We start from the raw sequence: 10,146 nt of genomic DNA on the forward strand, positions 1-10,146 counted from the left end.
TCGGGGCGGGAGCCGCTGGGATTGGGGCGGGACTAAGCGCCGAGGCTTCCGGTTCCGAGGACACAGCCTAGGTCCGGGGAGTTTTGCTTCCGAGGTCGAAGTGAGTGGCGCGTGCGAGCGACCCACGCTGCGGGCGGAGAGCGAGCCGGGGAGACGCGGGCAGAAGCAGAGAGGGGGCCTCCTTTGGTCCCCGGGGCTGCAGGAGGCGTGCGGTGGCGCTCCAGCCCCGCGGAGGGGCGCCGCGAGGGGCGGGACGGCGGAGAGGCTCGTCGTCGGGGCTGGAGCAGGGCACTGCAGAAAGGATGCCAGCGGGCGGGGAGCCGAGGGTGGCCTGGAGGGGCCGTGGAGGGGCCGCGGAGGGCCGGAGATGACACCGAGAACGGCCCGGGGAGCGCGGTGGGGAGGGAAAGGACCGCTGCGGCAAGGGAGCCGTGCTAGAGGGACCTAGCTGTGCGCGGCTCGTGTAGCTGGTCCCAGCAGTGAAGTAGGCATGTAGAGGGGCCGAAGGAGACTCTGGGGTGTTCAGGAGGAAGACTTGGAGGCGACAAAGAAAGCACCAAGAGTGAGCCCCTGTCGAGTGCTGGAGGAGCCGCAGGGTCTGGCGTAGTGAGGGAAGGCAGGCGCCTAGGCATTTGGGGTACTACTTCCTCCGTTTGACTAGAAATGTGGGTGCTCCTCCGAGGTGGGTACCCCTTCCGTACCTTGTTGTCCTTGCGTGGGGAATGGGTAGGTCGCAGAGGCCTGCCGCGGAGCTTGGTCCCAGGTCCTCCTCGAAGACGGTACAGGAAGGAGGCCCTCCCAGCCTTGGAGGTAGCAGTGTTGCCTGTAACTACAACCGAAATCCGCCAGTATTTGCGGGCGCATGGGATCCCCTTCCAGGATGGCCACAGCTGCCTGCAGGCACCCAGCCCCTTCACGGGGACCTCCCAGCTCAAGGACTACAGTCTGTTTATTGACAAGACCACAGGCCGCTTTCTCTGCACCACCAGCCTGGCGGAGGGGAGTTGGGAAGACTTTCAGGCCAGCGTGGAGGGGCGAGGAGATGAGTCCAGAGAGGGAGTCTTGCTTGGTGAGGCCCCAGAAGCTGGGGACAGTGAAGAGATCCAGAGGATCTGGGACCGGGCAGTACCTCTCTGGGAGCTGCCTGATGCAGAGGAGGCCCGGCTGGCTCGTCTGATGTTTGGCCTTACCAAGGTGACAGATGACACTCTCAGGCGTTTCAGCGTGCGGTATCTGCGGCCAGCGCGCAGCCTCGTCTTCCCTTGGTTCTTCCCAAGGGGCTTGGGACTACGAGGCCTGAAACTCCTAGGGGCTGAAGGCCAGGGGGATGCTGTGCGCTACGTGGAGACCACCATTCCCCGGCCTGGTGCCTACCACAACCTGTTCGGATTACCCCTCATCAGTCGTCGAGATGTCGAGGTAGTGCTGACGAGTCGTGAGCTGGACAGCCTGGCCGTGAGCCAGTCCACAGGGCAGCCCACCCTTGCCCTTCCCCGAGGAACAGCCTGCCTGCCCCCCACCTTACTCCCTTACCTCGAACAGTTCCGACGTATTGTGTTCTGGCTGGGGGACGACCTTCGGTCCTGGGAGGCTGCCAAGTTGTTTGCCCGGAAACTGAACCCCAAACGATGCTCCTTGGTGCGGCCTGGGGACCAGCAGCCCAGTCCCCTGGAGGCCCTGAATCAAGGCTTAAACCTCTCTCGTGTTCTTCGTACCGCCCTGCCTGCCTGGCACAAGTCTATCGTGTCTTTCCGGCAGCTTCGCGAGGAGGTGCTAGGAGAACTGTCCAACGTGGAGCAGGTAGCCGGCATCCACTGGAGTCGCTTCCCAGACCTCAATCGGCTCTTGAAAGGGCATCGTAAGGGCGAGCTGACAGTCTTCACAGGTAACCCTTTGGGGGAAAGGGACAGAGGACCCAGTGACAAAAGCATGTGGGTTTGGGCCGCTGAAAAGTAGGTTTCCTCTCCTGATTTTGAAGTCCTGACGTGTGTCCTGGTTTCAAGGATCGGCCTTTCTGCTCACCCGGGTCTGTCTCAACCCCCCTGCAGGGCCCACAGGCAGTGGAAAGACGACGTTCATCAGTGAGTATGCCCTGGATTTGTGTACCCAGGGGGTGAACACGCTCTGGGGTAGCTTCGAGATCAGCAATGTGAGACTGGCACGGGTCATGCTGACACAGTTCGCTGTGGGACGGCTGGAAGAGCAGCTGGACAAATACGACGAGTGGGCCGACCGCTTTGAGGACTTGCCCCTCTATTTCATGACTTTCCACGGGCAGCAGAGTATCAGGTGAGATTCCCCGGACCCAGGCAGTCCCGGCACCCGGGACCTTTTCTTCCGGCTCCAGTGGGAACTCTTTCTGAGTCTCTGTAGATAGGCTTGGGGTTTCAAATCCCCAAGGGCAGAGAACAGGCGGCCAACAGAGTTTTCAGGTTGCTAGCTTTGCTTCCTGGGATGGTCTGAAGACTGCTTGCCATTGTTTTAATTTGACAGAAGGCATGTGCACTCAGAGAGAGACAGAGAGAAAGCACTCTCCCGATAGTGTGGTCATACCGAAATCCCTTCTCCGTTTCTACCCCCTGTTGGGATGTAGGGCATGCATGCACATGTATCTGGCTTGAACCATATGATTGGCCATGTGGGTTCCAGCTCCCTTAACTGACAGGCCAGAAGGCCAGCCCTCCTTTATTCTTGATGGAGTGCGTGCACATGTGATAGAGCGAGGGAACACCCTCCACAGGGCCCGGTCATGCCCCCACGATCCCCTGTTGGACTGTGCTCGTGCCCTGCATGTTTCAGAGCACCTGGTCCAAGGATCTGAACTGCAGTCACTGCGTGGGATCCACACCACATGGGATCCAGCTTCTCTGGAGTAGTGTATTACCACTGCACCATGGAGTTGGCTCAAAATTAGTTGACTTGTGAATTCATTGCCTCTTTCCTCTTCTCAGGACTGTAATAGACACAATGCAGCATGCAGTCTACGTCTACGACATTTCTCATGTGGTCATCGACAACCTGCAGTTCATGATGGGTCACGAGCAGCTGTCCACAGACAGGTGGCATCCTCCTCTTGTGTAGCTTGAACCCCCCCCACACACACACACATGCTCTGTTGGGCAGCTGGCTGCTAGACACACACACCAGACTCTTATTTTCTGAGTCGTGTGTAGGCATATACCACCATGTGTATTGTGTCAAGGCGTGGGGATAGCAGCCAGACATGAACAAGGACGTGCATGTGAGACACCTGGGGAAGAGGGAGGTAGAGTGGTTTGTACGGGTGTGTAAGTGAATTGGGAGTATGTGTACATTCTTGTCCTTCTGTCTGTCTCCAGTAACTGCTTTGCGTTCTTGGGTTGGGGGCAGGATCGCAGCTCAAGATTACATCATCGGGGCCTTTCGGAAGTTTGCTACAGATAATAGCTGCCATGTGACACTGGTCATTCATCCCCGGAAGGAGGATGATGACAAGGAACTGCAGACGGCATCCATTTTTGGCTCAGCCAAAGTAAGTGGCCTTTAGAGGAGCTCTAGCTCTGGAGAGCAGGGAGGGCAGGGCACGGTGACCAGGGACAGCCCTCGTCCAGCCTTAAATGATTGTACCTGTCCATCTGGAAGAGGTAGGCGGAGCTTCTGGGGGCTGTGGCATAGGGCTATGTGTGCCAGGAATTCAAGGATGAGGATGTGGGGTCTTCCCTCTCCTTGCCGCTGAGAAGCGCATGTCCTCTGGAGCAGGAAACAGTGAGACAGTGGTTACAGGTCGGTGTGGTGAGATCTACGAAAGGCAGCCCAGGTATTTGGGGAGCAAAGCATCTGAGTCATCTGGAAACATTGGGGAGACTTCCCAGAGGTGTCAACAGCAGTTGGGCTGAGATGTGGTAAACAGTAGGTGTTAGAATAGTCGGATAAATGGGAGGCCATTGGACAGCAGGCCAGCCCCGTTCCAGAGCTGCCAGTGGTACACCGAGGGCCTGTTATTTGCTGGGCCTGGGCTGGGCAGAGGCACAAACTGTGCCACAGCGGCACTCATGGGGCCGGGCTGGGAGGGATGATGCCGAGTGAGGAAGTGCTGGTGCTGGCTTTGTTGAAGGGGACCAAGAACGCGGATCAAGTGTCACGTTTGGACTGAGACTTTCTTGTCCGAATGATGAGAATCCGGGGCGGAGGGGGTGGCCAGCTGTGGAGAGGAGCGTTACACACAGCAGGAAGAGTGAGGACAGGCTTGTCGGGGACCTGGGAGGCGTGAGTGGCCCAGCATTATGGTCAGTAGTTCAAAGAGCTCTGGCGATCGGGACGGAAGAACTTTTCTCTTTCCCATTCCTGCCACTCCATCCATACCTTCAGCTACCTTCTCTGCTCTGCTTCCTCGTCTTCTTACTCCTGCCTTCCCTCTCTGTCCCGTGCCCCAGGCAAGCCAGGAGGCCGACAACGTGCTGATCCTGCAGGACAGGAAGCTGGTGACTGGGCCAGGGAAACGGTATCTGCAGGTCGCCAAGAACCGCTTCGATGGAGATGTCGGCGTCTTTCCCCTTGAGTTCAATAAGAGCTCCCTCACCTTCTCCATCCCACCGAAGAGCAAGGCCCGGCTCAAGAAGATCAAAGATGACAACGGGCTAGTAGCCAAAAAGCCCTCTTCTGGCAAAAAGGGGGCTGCGTCCCGGAACTCTGAGACTTGTTCAGGCCAACCTCCCAACCCCTGCCAACCAGGGACTGCCAAGACTTCAAAGTGAAGGCAGTGCAGAGCTGCTCACTGAGGTGTCCAATGGGCAGGCTGGGGCACAGGCCCTTCCTGGCTCTCTGGGAGGGCTCCGCTGTCCTGTGGTCCTGTGCAGTCCTGTATCTACAGCACTGAAGAGAGGTGGTCTCTCCTTCCATGCTGCCTGCGTTCTGGCGGGAGAGGCAGGAGCAGCGAACAAGTCAATTCACAATGGTGGTAGACAGTGAACAGTGCCAGGCACGGCGCACACCTGTCGTCCCAGCTGCTAAAGCAGAGGCAGGAGGATTACAAGGTCAAAGCCAACCTGGACAATATAGGGAGACCCTGTCTCAAAGAAACACGGTCTGCTGAGATAGTGAAAATGCTGTAAAGAAAATAGTAATGAGGGACTAGCAGGTGGTGTGGTAGCTAAGTTGCTGAGTTCCCACATGGCTGACAGCAGTTCGAGTCCTGGGCCTGGTAGCTAGAAAATCACAGCAGGTGTGTGTGCGTTCGTGCCCAAAATCCCAGGAGGAGGATTGTGTCATGGTGTGACTTCTCTCTTTATCTCTCCTTCTCTCTGGCAAGCACACACTATAGCAAAAACCTTAAAAAAAAAAAGTAATGTGAAAGTGTGATTGCAGGCTAGTTTAGGCTAAGTTTCTAAAAAGTATCTGTGAGTAGAAAGCGTGTGAGCAGGAGCCTGGAGAACTGTGAAGAATGAGCCCTGCGGATATGCAGGGCAAAGGGGATCCGGGCAGAGCAAAGTAAGTAGAGCCCTGAGGTGGAAGGAGCGCGTTGGGTTCAAGGAGTGAGGTCAGGCCTGCGGGGTGGGGGAGACAGTGCTGCGACTCCAGTGCAGTGTTCCGAAGCTGAAAGGTGACGGGGAGTCCCAGGCCTTATGCTCCCACTGTGGAGAGCTCGGCATGAGGTGGCACTTGCTAGAATCGATGCCGAGTCAGTAATAGCAGGGTCCCAAAGGTGGACGTGACCTCCACTGGGATGCCTGGCCATGGATCCGTGAAAGGGTGCCATGAGCCCAGAGCGCCTACCCCTGGATGCTGATTCCAGACCGCGTCCTCAGCCCTCGAGTTAGGACGTTTTGTAGAGCCTTTCCAGATTTACTGGGGAAAAAAAATTATTTTTTCCATTGCCTTTGTTTGTCTGCTTTTTCTTAGTTGTCCACCAGGTGTCTCCCCAGTCTGTAACTAGACTTGCCTCTGAGTTGCCGCGGGTGGGTAGGGCCCCTTCCTTACTGCCAGCCTTTGGGCTGTGGGTTCCCAAGGAGGCAGGGGCTTTAAAGGAACATCACACCCCACCATCCCCTCGTACCTCTCCTCGGCCCAGGGAAGACAGGGTGGTGTGTCCTGACCCCTAACTCCCGAGGCTCTTCATGGGATGCCTGGCAGAAGTATGGGTCACTGAGCCACTCACCTCTGTCCGCGTGGCCGCAGATCAGCATATTCTTACCTCGACCCCACCACCACCCATTTCCCTCCTGTACACTTTCCTTGCTCTTAATATGTACCAGAAGTCCTGGGGGTTGGTAAATACAGAACCTGGGCGCCACTCTTCCCTCGCCCTCCTGCCCTTCACAAACACATTTCTGGGGAACCAGCAGTTAGCGTAATGGCTATGTCACTGGACTCCCACGTAGTCGACCGCGATTCGCGTCCCGGACTCAGTGGCTTAAAACTCACGCTGGGTGCATGTGCGTGCGTGCCCAAGATCCCGAGAGGAGAATGGAGGAGAAGGGATTGCGGCGTGACCATCCCCCCTGGGGGGTCATTTCTCGCTTTCTGTCTCTCTGACTCACTCTGTCTGGGGAGCACACGCACCCTATAGCAAAAACCTCTCCAAACAAAAAAAACATTTCTGATGCTAGGGGTCTAAGAAGTGTGTGGAACTCCTGCTTTTCCCACAGTCGATGCGCTGACTTCCTTCAGGGGAGGTAGAAGAGAATTGCCCTCAGCAGGGTCGTCCTGCCACACGCGGCCCCCTGCGGCCCTCTAGTCAGGGTTCCGGGTGTGTTGTGTGCGCTCCAGTGGACCCAGGATCTGAGCCTGGGCCTCCCACGTGGCATCTGGCATTGCGATGCGGTGCCCTCCCGCCTGTTCTACTGCCAATGGTCCTGGAAAACTTTTTTATTACTTTTTTGTTATTTTTTTCCCCTAGGGTGCATGTGCTCACTGGAGACAGAAACAGTGAGAGGGAAAGTGAGAAATCACCCCCCAGGGGGATGGCCACACCACAGTCCCTTCACTCTCCCCCCCAGGATCTTGGGCATGCACATACACGTGAGTTTGTGGCCACCAGGTCCAGGACTCAAACCGTAGCTGCCCATGTGGAAGTCCAGCAATGTAACTGCTGGTCCTTGGAAATCCTTATTTTTTTTTTTTTTTATTCATAATAGAGCACATATGTGTTTGTGAAAAAAGATGAGCACCCTCCACAGGGTCTGGTCACACTACGATCCCTCCATCCAGTTTTCCAGCCCATTGGATCTTGGGCGTTTATGCACATGCCAGGTGTGTCTCAGGCTAAGATGCCATGTGGTCGGAACTTCCCCTGAGCAGTGTGGTACTGCTGGACCTCGGAGCTAATTCAGCAATCTTTTTTTTTTTTTAAAGAATGATTATTTAATTTCATCTGTTATCATAATTATTACTTAATTTGCCACAGGGCATGCACACGAGAGGGAGAGAGGAAACTTGAGAAAGCAAACCTCCAGATCTGAGACTCAAACCACAGTCAGCCACTGCTCTAGCACTCCAACCACCCACCACCCACTGGCCCCAGTAATATCTTTTTTTTTTTTAAGAATTATTTAATTTGGGGGACCAGCAGTTAGCGTAATGGCTATGTCGCTGGACTCCCACATAGTCGACCGCGGTTCAAGTCCCGGACCCAGTGGCTTAAACTCACGCTGGGCGCGTGTGCATGCGTGCCCAAGATCCCAAGAGGAGAATGGAGAAGAAGGGATTGCGGTGTGGCCATCCCCCCTGGGGGGTGATTTCCTGCTTTCTGTCTGTCTGTCTCTGTCTGGCAAGTGCACGCGCCCTATAGCAAAAAATAATAATAATTTGGGAACTAGCAGTTAGCATAATGCTTATATCACTGGTCTTCCATGTGGTCAACTGCAGTTCAAGTCCCAGATCTGGCAGCTTAAAAGACTCATGCTGGGCTCATGTGTATGTGTGCCCAAAATCCCAAGAGGAGAATGGAGGAGAAGGGATTGAGGCATGGCCATTCCCCCAGGGGGGTGATTTCTTGCTTTCTGTCTCTGTCATTCTGTCCAGTGAGCGCATGTATCCTATGGCAAAAAATCTCTCTTGAAAAAAAATCATTTAACTTTATCATTATTTTTTCAATTTGCTACAGGGATACACACTCACCAGAGAGACAGAGGAAGACATCAGGTCTGGACTCAAACAGCAGTCGGCCATGTGGGAGTCCTGCGCTTCAGCTACCATGCCACCTGCTGACATTGTCATCCTTTTTTAAAAAAATGTTTTCAATTATTTTTATTTATTTATTTTTTAATTTGACTAGAGAGGGACAAAGTGAGAGAGAGTGAGAAAATAAGGAAGCAACTCATACCGCAGTCGGCCATGTGGGAGTCCAGCACCCTTAACCACCACACCACCTGCCAGCCCCCATAATCCTCATTTTTAATAAGCCCTGTTAGAGATTGTAAACTAGGTGACCCAGAGACCCTGCCGGAATATTCCCAAATGATTCCATTTTCTCAACACATTTCCTCTGGTCCCCTAAAGTCTCTGTTTCCCCTTGGGTTTGCCTGAAAGAGTAGAAAGAATCCAAGATGTTCCGAGGAGGAGCCTTCTGCAAGGGTGGCAGGAGTGGGGGAAGGAAGCGAGGCTGCCTTGAGAGGATCTTCCTGTCCACCCATGTGGGAAGGCATGCAGTCTGGCCTGCAGTGTGAGAACTGTGGCCACCAGTGTCTCCCGAAACAGACCTCCGAACAAAACCGCTTCAAAGCTGTTCTTGCGGGGAAGAACCTGGGGTGGGGGTGGCTCCTTCAGGGCCTCCCTTCTTGGGGGTCTCTCCCAGACTGGCTGGAGCCAGGCCGCCCTAATCCCACAGTAATCATTCCCAGACACTGGCTGGTCTAGGCCTCAGCCAGGATCTGTAACAGGGAATGTCAGCCATGCCTTCCAGATGCATGGTGCCAGGTCAGCCCTACCTAGGATGAGGGCCCACGTCCTCTCCCTAGTGCGGGTGGGTGGTTCTCAGGAGCTCCTTTAGGGGTTCGCACAGTGGACTTTATGAGGTCTCTGTGAGCACTGGGCAGAGAAGGGACAGATTTGTTTGTCTTGCCCCGCCCTTCTAGCAGACATTCCCACATAGCACAGACGCATGACAAGGACAAACACATTCCACTCCACACCTGCTTTGCACTTCCCACGTCAAGGTCTAGCCTCCAGTATGTTCAAAAGGCCCTGGTGCCTAGAAGGCAGCGGGGGACTCCTAGGCCCTCTGTAAGGTCCCTGGGTGCCACTGCCCATGTACCCAGCTGAAGTGGCTTGAAGCTTACCTGGAATCCACCCATATGTAGGTCAAACTGGATGTTAAGAACAGCCTGAGAGCTCAGGAGGGGCCCAGTCAACCAGGGTCCAGTTGGATCTGACACCCTGTCCTCAGATACTGTCTGTCACAGGGCTGTAAGGGGGCAGCTCTGTCAGCCAAACCCCTCCTCTCTACTGTGGGTTTGTGCTTAGAACTGAACTCTCCGGGTGTGCCCTGCAGCCCAGGTGCTCGGGCTGCAAATATGGCTGATACCTGTAGCCCCGTGCATTCCCAAAGGCTTCCTTGAGTGCACTGGGGGGAGGAAGCCCTTGCCGCCTCCCAATACAGGCCAGCTTCCTGTTTGTGCCTGTGGGTGGGACGTTATGAGTCTTAAGGGGAGCCCAGCTCGGCTCTGTGGGGGGCCAAGCCTGCTCAGCTGGGCAGACACCTACTCCCGGGAAGGGGGCGGTGCCAGTTCTGCTTGGGCAGCCCCCAGAGGTGTGCGGATGGTGCTGGTATTGCTGGTGGTGGGTGGGAGCTGTTTTGGTGATACCCGAGCCGTCTTTGTTGCTTCCCAGGGGTTTTCCCAGTGTTTGGAGGGCCGCAGGCGGACTCGGACGGGTTCTCTCCTGAGCAGAAGAGGGTGACAGAGTCAGGCCCTGTAGCTAGTTTAGTTAGGCAGCCAGGTAGCTTAGATCTCGGTCACGTGCTGCTCACCCCTTCTCCAGGTCCGAAGCTAAGTCCAGTAAGCTCTGAAGTCAGCAGAAGCAGCCTCGGGCCACGGTCGAGCTCCATTTGGGGTGGGTACTGGGTCGGCTGTAGAGGGGTGCGGGGCAGACCACTCCCCTGCCTGGGTGGGGGGCGCGGCCTCAGGCGCCCCGCCCCGCTCTGCTCCAGCAGGTCCGGCAGGCTGACGCCCG

At 55.7% G+C, this 10,146-nt stretch overlaps 1 protein-coding gene across 1 annotated transcript; it reads left to right on the forward strand.

Annotated features, from left to right (window-relative positions):
• Window positions 1-14: 14 nt before the first annotated feature.
• TWNK (twinkle mtDNA helicase) lies at window positions 15-5,854 on the forward strand. Its single transcript, XM_006166311.3, has 5 exons — window positions 15-1,885; window positions 2,049-2,289; window positions 2,952-3,059; window positions 3,370-3,511; window positions 4,413-5,854. The coding sequence occupies exons 1-5, from the start codon at window positions 664-666 to the stop codon at window positions 4,731-4,733; spliced, it is 2,034 nt and encodes a 677-aa protein (XP_006166373.1). The 5' UTR covers window positions 15-663; the 3' UTR covers window positions 4,734-5,854.
• The last annotated feature ends 4,292 nt before the right edge of the window (window positions 5,855-10,146 follow it).

This window comes from Tupaia chinensis, unplaced genomic scaffold (assembly GCF_000334495.1).
Source record: "Tupaia chinensis unplaced genomic scaffold, TupChi_1.0 Scaffold144255_1, whole genome shotgun sequence".
Taxonomy (NCBI): Eukaryota; Metazoa; Chordata; class Mammalia; order Scandentia; family Tupaiidae; genus Tupaia; species Tupaia belangeri.